The sequence below is a fragment of the Siniperca chuatsi genome, linkage group LG8 (genome assembly GCF_020085105.1).
Source record: "Siniperca chuatsi isolate FFG_IHB_CAS linkage group LG8, ASM2008510v1, whole genome shotgun sequence".
NCBI classification, from domain to species: domain Eukaryota; kingdom Metazoa; phylum Chordata; class Actinopteri; order Centrarchiformes; family Sinipercidae; genus Siniperca; species Siniperca chuatsi.
In genome coordinates, this window is record NC_058049.1 from 28,749,653 (window position 1) to 28,763,201 (window position 13,549).

Below are 13,549 nucleotides of genomic sequence, written 5' to 3' on the forward strand. Positions count from 1 at the left end.
ACCTGCACCATATTAGCTAAACGGTTATGATTGGACGACCGCATCCAGGACGGGTGGAAATCTGTTTGAATGGGAGAGGGGCCCGACATACCTACCAGAGCAAATGAAACATCATCGGCAGATTCGTCTGGTTCCCAGGCTAACTAATGACCACACTATTAGAGAAAAAACATTTAGAAAAGATAAACTTTCACTTTGACTGTGCATGTTCATTGCACAGTCAAAGTTTTAGCCAATATTCAAACATACACCTCCGACACATGATATATATGTAACTTCTACAATCCACATGCTAACTAAGCTAACTGAATCCCATCATATAAAACATTGCATGTTAATATGATGGGAGCGGTTACCTGGTTACCCCAAATCACCACACTTTCTAGCCATACTAGCAGCATGGCTCTAGGAATGGCAATGTCTATTGGTTCATCACTTTGGCCCATCAAGTCTTGAAATATCTTGACAAATATTTTTAAGGATATATTGTTATTATTTTTAAGAATGAATGGTTATACTTTGTGTTCAGTAATAATTAGCACATTTTAGCATGCTAACACAGTGTGAGCATGTTGCTATGCAAGTGTCCAAGCGTGGCTGTAGACTCTTTTATTACTAATTATTTGACATATAATAGACAAACACCAAGAGATAACCGAACAATAAACGCAGGGACACTGGATAAGAACTTGAAAATGGTATTTTTCTACTTCACTGTGTCATTAAATTTGACCCTCCTTTCAGCTCATGCTCTTCTTTTTCCTCCTCTATGGAAGTATATTGACGACAAAAGATTTGAGAGAGTACAAAACAAATTCTGAGCGCTACTCAGTCTGAAAGTCAGCATCTGAGAGTACACAGGCACAGATTCATAAAAGCAGAATGAGATTTTAGCATACAATCCCGATCATCGTGTGCGCCCTTCACTTCCAGGTCAAGTTGAACTAGTGATGCTCTGCTCTCAGTTGGAGTTTGCACTCAGGGGATTCAGACTGCCAAAAGTGAGTGCAAGCAGCTTTGATCATTACAAGCGTGAGAATTCCTTTTGCTGACTTGAATGCAGTTACACAATTCCTCTTGCATGCTCAAATCATCTGTTACACTCATGATTCTATCCTCCCTTACACACAAATCATAATTTTAAATATAATAGCTGTAGACTTAGCTTAGTCGGTCAATCAGATGCTTCAGAGATGGTGTGTGTAGGAGCCTGCAGTTCTGTCCCTCAAACCCACTTAAAATTAAAAGAACAATGAGAAAATGCAAAACATAAATCAGCTCTCTAATGTTGTGCATCCAAGTGGATAATTGCACTTGAAGCATGTGAGGATTTCGAAGTAACTTTGGAGGTGCTCATGTGCTGGGAGAAACTTAGAAGAAAGCATAAGAATGGAAAAATATACTTTCAGTGTAAAGTAAGTAAATGAAGACAATTGTCTTGTGTCTCAAGACACAACTTAAAATTCAATATAAAATGCATTTCTTTTGAAAACAGAGATTAAAAACATTGCTAATATTTTTCAGTTGTCCTTTTACTCTGAATTCCTGAAAACATCAGGAATCCAGGGCTCAAATTAATCTTCTGTTGAGACTTCTTTCACAGTTTGAACTCTATATAAAAACAAAGTAGATAAGGCAATCGTCCAATGTACCCACAGTGAAAAGTAACATCACTGGGAACATCCACGGTTTGACAGATAATTTCAAATGTCCAAATTGAAACAGTGCCCAGTCTGGGGAACACATTCTCTTTGTCACCAATAGGGCTGGCCTTCACATGTTTGGTGCCCTTTTCAATTTTCTTGACAAAGCTCCTCCAGAGCCACAGAAGACATTACACAGCTCTTTTCTGAGAAGTACTCCCCATGACTAGTAGGAGGACTTTTAGGCCTAAGCTACTGTTGCAGGGCCCCAAGTGAGACAATTAGAGCAGGCCCAGAATTTCTAGCATAACCTGTAGACCTAGAGGCACAAACATAGAGGCAGAATTTAAGTATTTGGAACACCTGACCATTTTTTTGCCAAAACCTCCTTGAAACAGAAACTTAGACATCTGGAAACAAGCCACACAAAGCTCCTTTAGTTGGGTCAGCAGCTCCTTAGGAGAGGGTTTGCCAGACTGTAGCACTCATTTAGACTCAGTTTAGACCTGGTACCTCACCATGTCCCAAAATGATGCCGACATTATTTAGCTCAGCCTCTGTTAGTCAGCCTGCTTAGCTTTCCCCTCACTTTCCCTTTCGTTTTCATTAATGTTGACTGTCCCCCCACTGCTTGGCCCCTTGTGAGCTGTGTACAAATATAGATTAGTTTAGAAATTCATTAGCTCAGTCGTTATCTGTCATTGCCGTGCGTCACACCATAACAAGTCCAGAGGGGGTGTGCACGCTTACATTGGTGGTGAGATAAGCAATGAGTTCCTCTTTTTCACTTTGTCAAAGAGAGAGAAAGGGGAGGAAGAAAGTTAAAAAAGAGAGAGCAGCAAAGGGAGAGATAGAAAGAAACAGATAAAAATAGAGGGAGATAGATGCAGAAGGAGGGGGAAGTGATGGTGTGGAGGGGAGGGGAATGTTGAGAGAAACAGCAGGAGATGCCAACAGCATTTTGAACATCTGTTTATGCTCTGCAGATTACACACACATACTGGACAACATTTCCCAACATGCTACAGTGTGTGTAGCTCTGTGCAGAGCGCGGCCAGCAGGCCAGCTGTTCACTCATTGATATGTTTGATTGTATTTTACGTCTGTGAGTGTGTGTGTGTGTGTGTGTGTGTGTGTGTGTGTGTGTGTGTGTGAGAGAGAGAGCATTGTCCACTAGCATATGTCAGAGACATTGCAAAAGAGAAAGAGCACTTGAGCCAAGCGCTATTCTTTACTACTGCTTTCATCAAGGCGGCAAGTTTGATCCTTACTTGTTATGACTGGCTGTTCCATAGCCTCTCTACAGTTTCGCACACACACTAAGAGTATAATAAACAACAATGTGTGAAGAAATATGTGTATGTGTAAGGGAGAAATCTTGGGTTTGTATCAACCTGCTGTCACTTCAGTGAAAGACAAGCCGAGACAGAACTGAATGCTGGCAAAGCAAAACAGATTCCGCCTGTGGTCCAGCAAAGACATTTTGTTGTTTCCCCTCCCCAACAGCAGTAAGTAATCACAGATTGCTTTTGAAGCAGCTGAAATGCAGTAACTGCTTTAATGCAAATGCTTGAGCGCAAAGCATTCAGCTGGAGAAAACACAATGTGCATTAAATTTTCATAGAGAGACAGCACAGCATCAGTAAGAACGGCACATTGCGCACCACATCAAGCTTTTCAAAAGCTCTGTCCCCAATTATGTTATTTCTTGATGGTTGGTCCGTCGTTTGTTGTTGTTGTTCTTCCTGCAGTTTAGAGGCAATTAATCATCTAAATATTTAGTTTTTTTTATTGTATCGGTCGACTGGACTCTAAGGGTTATGTGCAAAATCTTAATTGGGCCTTAAGGAGAATAGAAAAATTACATTTTTGGAGCTTGTACTTCTATAGCACCAACTTCAGCTGTTTGCGCAGGCATAATTGTAAAGGGAGTTATTAAGTTGCAAAATGCTTCAGCACTCATTTTCACAACCAGAGCTGCAAAAACACCCAGTAACAATTCATTTATGTTCATTAAGAAATCAAGAAGCCAAATTAATTTGTATGTTTGAAGTAATATCCAAGTAAAACCTACATGTGCGGTGCAGTAATAAGCACAATGTGACTTTTGTTGTAGACTTGTAGACTAGCAAAATCTAATTTATTTGTACAGCATAAATTTAATGTTGTGGTGGGGACAAAGACGAGGAATGAAAAAGAGAGTGGATGATGCTCAATTAAAATTGTTTACCACCACACTAGAATCTAGTGAGTTCATGGTGCGCGTCTGATTCTGCTTATAAATGGAACAGACCATCCTGCACTTTGAAATTACTTCTTTAAAATTAATTAATTTCTGCCTCCCTGAACAACTTTAAGCCAGTGGTCTCTCATATTGTCTATAATGCTTGTGATTACTATATAATGTATGAGCCTGTATGTTGTTGACTGGTTGTGTTGTGCATTTTAGTTTTTTTTGCTCTTGATGTTTACAAATGATCTCAGTCTATATTAGAGTTGACTAAACAGATAAACAAATTCCTCCTTTATTTTTTCACGTATGTATCACCTTTCTGTTCTGCATAAGGTCAATTTGGGAAAGATAAGTGGTGATAGTAATGTGTTTAGGAAGTAAGAAGTTCTTGTATTTTGTTTTAAGCTCTGTACAACTCTCTTATGTAATTACAGCATATTTCAAATTATTCTGATTAAACAAGTTTGTGCTTGTATAACAATGAAACAATCCTGGTGAAAAGTATGTATTGCTTTCAGCCCGGCATTCTAAAGTCCTTTTCAGACTCAGAACACATAACATTGCTGGCTTCATCTATCTGTAACAATAATGGCTTTTTGTCAATGAGACAGAGTGCTTAAATGTTCTGTACAGCTTTATTCAAACATGAGTCGCCAGAAAGAGTCGCAATACTTATATTTCTAAGTATATTTGGCACTTGGTGCACGAGAGGGAGCAGAGAAAATTTATGATTTTTACTATGCTGCCTATTTTCTTTACTCTTTTATCCCATCATCTTTAGATAATATCCATCTACATGTCTAGGCTTCATTGGATGATTAACAGTCAGCTGTTTTGCTGTACATACTCGTGACTGTGCTTTTATTCACTTACTTCTGTGAACACCCTTGTGAAGGCCTTGTAGTAAAACCTGTTGGCTGAATAAAGTACACACAGAAGGCATGTTAGTGTTGTCCAGTTATCTTTGACAGCAACCGCCAACAGGCCTAATCTGTAATGAATTTCATACTTAATTTATGCACAAGGAAACTGACTTTGTTAAATAAACTACTTTAATGAAATACTATATTTGAGCTAATTTGAAGGTTTTAATTGCATCAGGCAATGGACTTGTCTCTGTACTTGTCTGGTTAGATCTTAGTGCTGCATTTGACATCATTGAACATCACATCCTATTACAGAGAATGGAACATTCAATTGGCATTAAAGGAACCGCACTAAGCTGGTTTAAATCCTATCTATCAGATCAATCTCAGTTTGTACATATTAGCGGTCCTCCGTGCACGCCAATGTAAGTCATGGAGTTCCACAAGGTTCTGTGCTTGGACCAATTCTATTCACCTTATACGTATATATATATATGCTTCTATTAGGCAATATTAGCAAACACTCCATAAACTTTCATTGTCATGAGTATGATACCCAATTATATCTATGGATCAAGCCAGATAAAACTAACCCGTTAGCTAAACTTCAAGCATGCCTTGAAGACATAAAAACCTGGATGTCCTGCAATTTTCTGATGTTAAACTTTGACAAAACTGAAGTTATTGTACTTGGCCCCAAACACCTCCGAGACACTTTATCTAAAGATATAATTGCTCTACATTGCATTGCCCTGGTCTCCAGCACCACCGTAAGAAATCTCTGAGTTATGTTTGATCAGGATTTATCCATTAACTCCCACATAAAACAAACTTCAAGGACTGCCTTTTTTCACCTACGACACATTGCAAAAATCAGGCACATCCTGTCTCAAAATGATGCTGAAAAACTAGTGCATGCATTTCTTACTTCTATTCAGTTCAATTCAATTTTATTTATAAAGCGCCAATTCATAACAGAAGTTATCTCATTGCACTTTTCCTATAGAGCAGGTCTAGACCGTACTCTTTCTAGGTTGGACTATTGCAATTCCTTATTATCAGGCTGCTTGAATAAGACTTTAAGACTCTCCAGGTGATCCAGAATGCTGCGGCACGTGTACTGACAAGAACTAGGAAAAGAGATCATATTTCTCCAATATTAGCTGCTCTGCACTGGCTCCCTGTAAAATACAGAAAAATATTTAAAATCCTTCTACTCACCTACAAAGCTCTCAATGGTCAGGCACCATCATATCTTAAAGAGCTCATAATACCTTATTACCTGACTAGAACACTGCAATTTACACAATAACTTATGAAATAACTAATGAAAAATAGTTTTCAATCAGATGGCATCACTCAAGGGAGTCACTTTCACTGATCCTGCCACAACACACTGTGCTGAATCTGAGCAGTTGCCATACAATCAGTCTGTCCTTTTTATCTATTGTTTATTTTAGCTTTTCACCCTTTTTTCACCATGACAAATCATTGTTTGTGCAGGCTGACCTACAGTAGCAAACTGATTCTTGCGTATTAGTTTATGTAAGTATCATTACTCTTACACTCACAGTCTTACAGTATTCTAACAAACTCAACAACATTGTGAAGTGAAACAACACATCGCTAGGTATCGTTATCGGATGCTGGTCACCCACTGAAACATCTGCCCAGTTCTCCATTGGTTCTCCTCACAACACAAATAAATTTCTCACCAATGGCTGTTACTTTTCCTCGTTCTTGTCTCAGTTTCACCTGTGTCTCGTTGTCTCCCTCACCTAAGTGTATTTAAGTCTGTGTCCTTCCTTTTTTCTTGGTCCGTTCATCCCCATTGCTATGCTGGCTCTGTCTTGTCTGCCTTTGGACTTATGTCTGCTATCTGTTGGCAGTTACAGCGCTTAAATATCCATTACAGCTGCTTTAACTGGAGATAAAAACTGCTCTTTAAATGCAAAAGACTGTAATATCCAAAAGCAAAACATTTCAAATTCTGCAGTAAGAATATATGAAGTAATTAAAGGTTTTTAACAGTGCAAAACTCAGATAGGTATACAATTATTTAATTACGGCTGTACTTGGAGCAGTCTGTCAATGATATTTTGTATCAATGTGTCCATATATTGAGTTTCCCCTCCCCAAAGATGTGATCATAACCTTACAGGGATGGTGTGCAAATTCTTCTTAAACTGCACCGAGACCTTCATGGGATTCTAAAATTGAAATCCAGGATTAAATGAGGAATCTGTAAAACATCTTTTCACACATACCGTATCTGTGTAGGAATCTGAACAAAATGTCTTCTTAGAATATGCACAGGGTAACAAAATGTTTTTTTGTTTTTTTTTTAAAACCTGGGTCTTATTTTATTTTCACCATGATTCTTATCAGGTACAAAATTTTAAAGAGAATCCAAGTAAAAAAAAAAAAAATTTAAGGGCTGCCCATATGGACCACCAGTGCAGTAATGATCAATTATACAATAAATATTTAATATGTAGGTAGACAACACTGACTAGTCTAACTTTTAAAATTAATAATATTGTGGATAAAAATCCAAAAGTTCCAGTGAGTGTCAAATGAATTCAGCTTCAGAGTTGTTTCTCTGGGATCTTTGTGATTCTGTTTCTGGATGAAGCATAGAATCCCTGTTTTGGGTTTGCTGTGTAGTTGATAGGCCTGCTCTCTAATCTAGCCTGTCTTTGGGGCCTTGCTGCAGAGGTATGGTGAACGATGTGAAGGGAGATAGCAACTACAGGCTGTAGCAGATTTATGATTCTGATTAAAATAAGTGATTTCCCCTCTGGGCCAATCCTCCCCTGTGGAAGATGCACAGCAGATGATATACCCTACAAGAAAGAAAGCACTGAAAACCATCACATGGGTACCAGAGGAGAGTTGTGACTTTGGATTCAACCTTCCCAACAGTGGGAACTATTCCACCCAGCAGCCCCTCAACCTTTGCCTGGTGGCCCCCCATCCACCACAGATACCATCTCCACATTATCTACAAGGTCTAAAGAAAACATCTTTCATGTTTCATGAAGCGAGAGAGCCAACAGGAAATGAAAGAGTCCCTCTCTGGAAGATAAATAAAGAGAATGAGGGAGAAATATCAACGGAGGAGAGGGAAATCCACTCTTCATCTTCTGGAGCTACGGGGCCGCGGCTCTGCGGAGAGACAAATTTCTGGCTCTTTTTATGCGCGTGTGTGTATTATAGCTGCAGGGGCAGAGTGAAACTCAGCAGCATCAATAAGAAGAGATGTTTTTTTTACCCTGTTCAACTCTGTCTACTTATAAATGTTGTCATCCTTCTTAGGGCAAAAGATTAAAAGGGGGCTTTTGGGCTGAGTACTGGAGCTCATTTGTAAAGTCATACAAGAAGTGCCTGCAGCCTGACTGCACACACACACTTACACACACAAACATAGTGAGAGAAGGGTGTGGATGGGGGAGTTTGAGGGGAAAGGAAAGAGAAAGTAAAATGAAATGAAAATATGCAAGAGGAAACTCACTCTGGAAAATTTACTTATTGACTCCAGCCTGTGCCAGCAGAGTTTTTGTATGTTTACTGAGCTTATAACTCTGCTTTTCCTTTTATCGTCAATATAATTACAAATGCTATTTAAGCTTATTCAAGAGCCTTTGGAAAAAATTTTTATCACCTTCTCCTCTCTTGCTGTTCTTGACCCTCAAGAGAGGCTTCTGGATTTTTCAAAAAGCTTGTTTATCTATCATTGTCATTCATTCAGACTGATTCCGACACTCCTGCCTTGGTGTGCGTATGTGTGTGTCTGTGAACTAAGTCCTGCCTGCGGGTACGTTGAAGGGGAGAGTAGGATGTTGGTGCATTAGAGAAAATAGGGTAAACAGCATGTCAGTCAGCAGCTAATCTCACTTTCATTAATACATTATTATTACAGGTTTTCTTCACACACCCACGCTCCACTGCCTTCATTCAATGAGAGGAGAGCAGATGACGAAAAATGCATCAAAATAGTTAAAATTCTAAAATGAAGGAATTAACTTATGCTAAAATATTGTCAGAATGTGATTTTTTTTCTAAACGTTAGATGAATTGAGTATGTGATGTGACACTGGCATATAATATCAAGAGAAAGAGGAACATGAAACATTAACCACATTAATCACCACCACAATCAAAACCTGTTTAAATAATCTCATTCCATGCAGCTCTAAATCTTACTTAGTTTACATACAGTGAACAGAGGGTTTTAGAAAAAACATATGAGCCTATCCCACAAGACAAAATTAATGCTTCATGTTTGATAAAATGTATTATATACATACTAGTGTATATATATATAGTAGTTGTCTGACTTATGTAGCGTTATAACTACTAAAATTCGAATATTTGCACTTGTGTGAATTTTCTGGGGCACCACTTTCAATTGGAAGAAAATGAAAGAAATCAGATTAATCAGTCTTATACCTGAATTATGAATTCCCAATACACTGATCCTCGTCTCTGCTTTGAAGAAATATTCAACAAAAACTTGGTGATAAGTGAAATGTTTATTTATAGCTAAATATCTATAACAAGTGAATAAAATGAATAAATGAGGTATCGCCGCTTCCCAGTGGCTCCAAGGACTACAGACCGGTGGCACTGACTTCCCACATAATGAAGACCCTGGAGAGACTGGTGCTGGAACAGCTATGGCCCATGGTCAGACCCCTCCTGGATCCCCTTCAGTTCGCTTACCAGCCCCGACTGGGAGTTGAGGACGCCATCATCTTCCTGCTTAACCGCATCTACACCCACCTGGACAAGCCGGCAAGCACGGTGAGGATCATGCTTTTTGACTTCTCCAGTGCTTTCAACACCATCCGGCCTGCCCTGCTGGGTGAGAAGCTGGCAGCAATGCAGGTGGATGCCCCCCTCGTGTCCTGGATTGTTGACTACCTGACTTGCAGACCACAGCATGTGCGCCTGCTGCAGTGTGTGTCGGACAGCTCGGTCAGCAACACTGGGGCCCCTCAGGGGACTGTCCTCTCTCCCTTCCTCTTCACCATCTACACCCTGGACTTCAGCTACCACACAGTCCTGCCACCATCAGAAGTTTTCTGATGACTCTGCTGTGGTGGGATGTATCAGCGGTGATGATGAGACTGAGTACAGGCCTCTCCTGGGGAACTTTGTACCTGGGAGTACACATGGACAATAAACTGGACTGGGCTAAGAACACTCAAGGTGAACAGGAAGGTTCAGAGTCGCCTCTATTTCCTGAGGAGGCTGAGGTCCTTCAACATGTGCCGGACAATGCTAAAGATGTTTTATGAGCCTGTGGTGGCCAGTGTTATCCTGTTTGCTGTTGCATGCTGGGGCAGCAGGCTGAGGGTAGCGGATGCTAACAGACTCAACAAGTGACAGTGACATTGTGGGGGTGGAGCTGGACTCTCTGGCGGTGGTGTCAGAGAGGAGGATGCTGGCCAAACTACATGCCATCTTGGACAGTGTCTCCCACCCACTCCATGACGTGCTGGTCAAACAAAGGAGTACCTTCAGCGGAAGACTCATTCCCAAAAAGCACCACAGAGCGCCACAGGAAGTCATTCCTGCCTGTGGCCATCAAACTCTTTAATAGAGTTGTGACATTCGCGAACGAACCGATTCTTTTGAACGGCTCATAAACATGAACGATGGGAGCCGAGTCGCGGCTGGAGGGGAGCCGTTCTTTCTGTCGTTCTTTTTTCCTATGCGTGTTTCACACAGATGCACACAAATGAGCTCCTCCGCGAGACAGAACAGTTATAGGGGGAGGGGCGCACCCAGCGCAGGCCAACCCTTTATAGCGTGATGATATTAGTTATTAGTTGTGCACGCATCCTTCACGTGAGTACTCCAGTGGAAAAAAACCCTGCTTTCCTCTGTCATTGGGTAGGAGCGGAGCCATGACGTGTGCACGCTGCCGTCACATGCTTACTCCAGTTAAAAAAAAAAAACACGTGCGATTGCCTCTCTGTCTCAGTGCCAACGTCAGTAATAGCGGGTCGTTCGGACTTCGAAAGGAAGAAGACACACACGTGACACATCTGAAAATGAGCCAGAGGAAAAGGAGCAGCATTTGGGTGCACTTTTCTCGCGAAGAAAACAGTAAAGCTAAATGCAGCATTTGTCAAAAAGTCATTTCATTTAAGTCTGGATCAACAAATAATTTACACAGGCATTTGAAGACTCAACACCCAACACTGCAGGTCACAGGTTTGAGAGCAGAGCCAGACTCAGACAACAACAGTGACACTGATGTGTCCATTGCCTCCTCTGCCTCCACATCAAGTGCAGCTGCAGCCACAGCAGCCTCTGACCCCACTGGGCCCACATTGCCTGGCCAGGCACGACCAAAAAGAAAGCAGACATCCATCAGTCAATATTTACCTCCTGTCTTGACCCCATTAAGACAGAAGAAGATAGATGAAGAGCTGGCAAAGATGATAGCCACTGACTTCCAGCCTTTCTCAATAGTGGAGGACACAGGATTCAAAAAATATTCACAGGCGCTCAACCCCTCCTACATTCCTCCAAGTAGGAAGGCACTAGCCCAGAAGGTCACGGATATGTATGACAGGGAGACAGCATCTTTGAAGAGAAGGGTGTCAAAAGTACCAGCTGTCTGTTTAACCACAGACTGTTGGACTTCAAGAACGACAGCATCATATATGTCTGTAACCTGCCATTTTATCAAGGATTTCCGTGTGGCCTCCTGTCTCCTGGACTGTTTTGAATTCAGTGAGCGGCACACAGCAGACAACATTGCACAACAGGTGCTTAGTGTTGCAGCAGAGTGGGGGGTGGACAAGAAAGTAGTGTGCTGCCTAACCGATAATGCAGCAAATGTTACTAAGGCTATACAAACCATTGGATTGATGCACCTACCATGCCTGGCCCATATTATTAACCTGGTGGTAAGAGATGCCCTGCAAGCTTCAAAGCCCATCATTGATAAGGTGAAAGAGGCAGTGGAATACTTTCACAGAAGCACCGTGGGGGCACAAAAACTGAAGGAGACTCAACTACAAATGAAGATGGAGGAGCTCCGACCAAAACAGGATTGTCCTACAAAGTGGAATTCCACCTACTACATGTTGAAAAGCTTTATTGCCAGTAAAAATGCTATAATCTCCACCCTGGCCGTCACCAATGCACCTGTCCGCCACCTGTCCCAGGAGGAATGGACCACAGTGCAAGAAATGTGCACAATCTTGCAACCATTTGAGGAAGTCACTGTGGAACTCAGTGCAGAAAGGTATGTTGCTCAGTTGCACAGCAGTATATTTCTTTAGCATGCATGCATAGTACATAATAGTAAATTATGAATATTTTATACCATATTAGAAATCTGTGTAATACACTGGAGTATATATCATTGTCAGTAGATTTCTGTATCCTGCATGCCAATTTCCTGATAAAAAATTATGGATATTTGATACCACAATAGATATCTGTTTAATACATTGTAATATTTATCATTGTTTCAGCTTTAAAATTGTAACATTAAAGTTTTTTTTCTTTTTTTCACCAGCTACTTGACAGCCTCGAAGGTCATAGTGCTGGCCAGGGGACTTCAAAGAGCCACAGCTGATTTCCGGCGAAAAACAACAACAGCGGTAGCGCAAGGTGTGATCGACAGTCTGTGTGCGAGTATGTCATCGCGATTCCACAGGATTCATGCCAACCACATACTAGCAGAGGCTGCTGCACTTGACCCGCGTTTTAAGAGGATGGCCTTCCCTGATGGCAGAACAGCAGATGAGACGTTTCAAAGGCTGTCAACTGCAGCAGCAAGAATTAGCAGTGGCAAACCCATCCAACAGCAACCAGCTGTGGAAGGACTGGAAGGAGCAGGCAGTGGTGCTGGATCAATAGTTTGGAGCTATTTCCATGAGGAAGTAAGGGTGGCAACAATAAGTCACATTTTTTAGATATTTGATATCTCAGTCTAAAACTTCCAATAGCTGTAAATCACTGCATTTAATCTGTACATACTGCACATACTGTACATATGCAAATCTACTATTGTCACTTCTAATTAAATGCTAAACTGCATTTCATTACTCTGTTCTCTTACACTGTGTAATGACAAAAGTTGAATATAATTTAATCTACTCTAATCACATAAAAATGGTATCTCCCATTGTTATATCTCCCACCCCTATGAGCAGGTAGCTGGAACAGTGGAAGCCAGGAATCCAACCGCTGATGCTGTCATGGAGGTGCGAGCCTACCTGGAGGAGCCTCTTCTTCCAACACATGAGGATCCCCAAGTGGTGGGAGAGTCGAGCCCCTGTTTACCCCAGGCTTAGCAAGCTGATGGCCAAGAAGCTTTGTGTTGTGGCGACATCAGTTCCCTCTGAGAGAATATTCTCGAAAACTGGACAGATAATCTCAGAGAGGAGAAGTCGCCTTAAGCCCAAAAAGGTCAGAGCTCTTGTCTTCCTTAATGCAAATTTGCCCAAGGACAAAAAAGAGAGGCAGAAAAAGCCATAAAGTAAGCAACTGCTTTGTATTTATTTACATTTCATTTTGTGTTCATTTAAAACTTGTTCTTTTAAAAAGTTTACAAAACAAAGTTTACAGTAGTAATAGTATGTAGTATGTAGACATTTCCATTTTATTTATTCTAATTTTATCTACTTTAAATATTTTTTGTTTTCTATCAAAATGTTCTTGTGTGATAACAATGTTCTTGTGTGGAAGTGTTTGTAGTAAAAGCTGTTTTGCACAGAAATTCATTGCAGCCGGCTTTGTTTTTGATGTTTATTTGTGAGTAGGTATTGTATGAATAA

General features: G+C 40.8%; 1 protein-coding gene across 1 annotated transcript; it reads left to right on the top strand.

The window, feature by feature from the left end:
• The first annotated feature begins 11,629 nt into the window (after positions 1-11,629).
• On the top strand, positions 11,630-13,066 carry LOC122880767 (E3 SUMO-protein ligase ZBED1-like). The gene is made up of 3 exons (XM_044206196.1): positions 11,630-12,009; positions 12,286-12,652; positions 12,926-13,066. The coding sequence occupies exons 1-3, from the start codon at positions 11,630-11,632 to the stop codon at positions 13,064-13,066; spliced, it is 888 nt and encodes a 295-aa protein (XP_044062131.1).
• The last annotated feature ends 483 nt before the right edge of the window (positions 13,067-13,549 follow it).

Bases quoted from the DNA above. Each gene is read 5' to 3' on its own strand.
- LOC122880767 (XM_044206196.1), top strand. From the start codon at position 11,630: ATGCACCTACCATGCCTGGCCCATATTATTAACCTGGTGGTAAGAGAT. The intron at 12,010-12,285 runs GTATGTTGCTCA...TTTTTTCACCAG, and splicing joins GTGGAACTCAGTGCAGAAAG to CTACTTGACAGCCTCGAAGG. The intron at 12,653-12,925 runs GTAAGGGTGGCA...CCCTATGAGCAG, and splicing joins GGAGCTATTTCCATGAGGAA to GTAGCTGGAACAGTGGAAGC.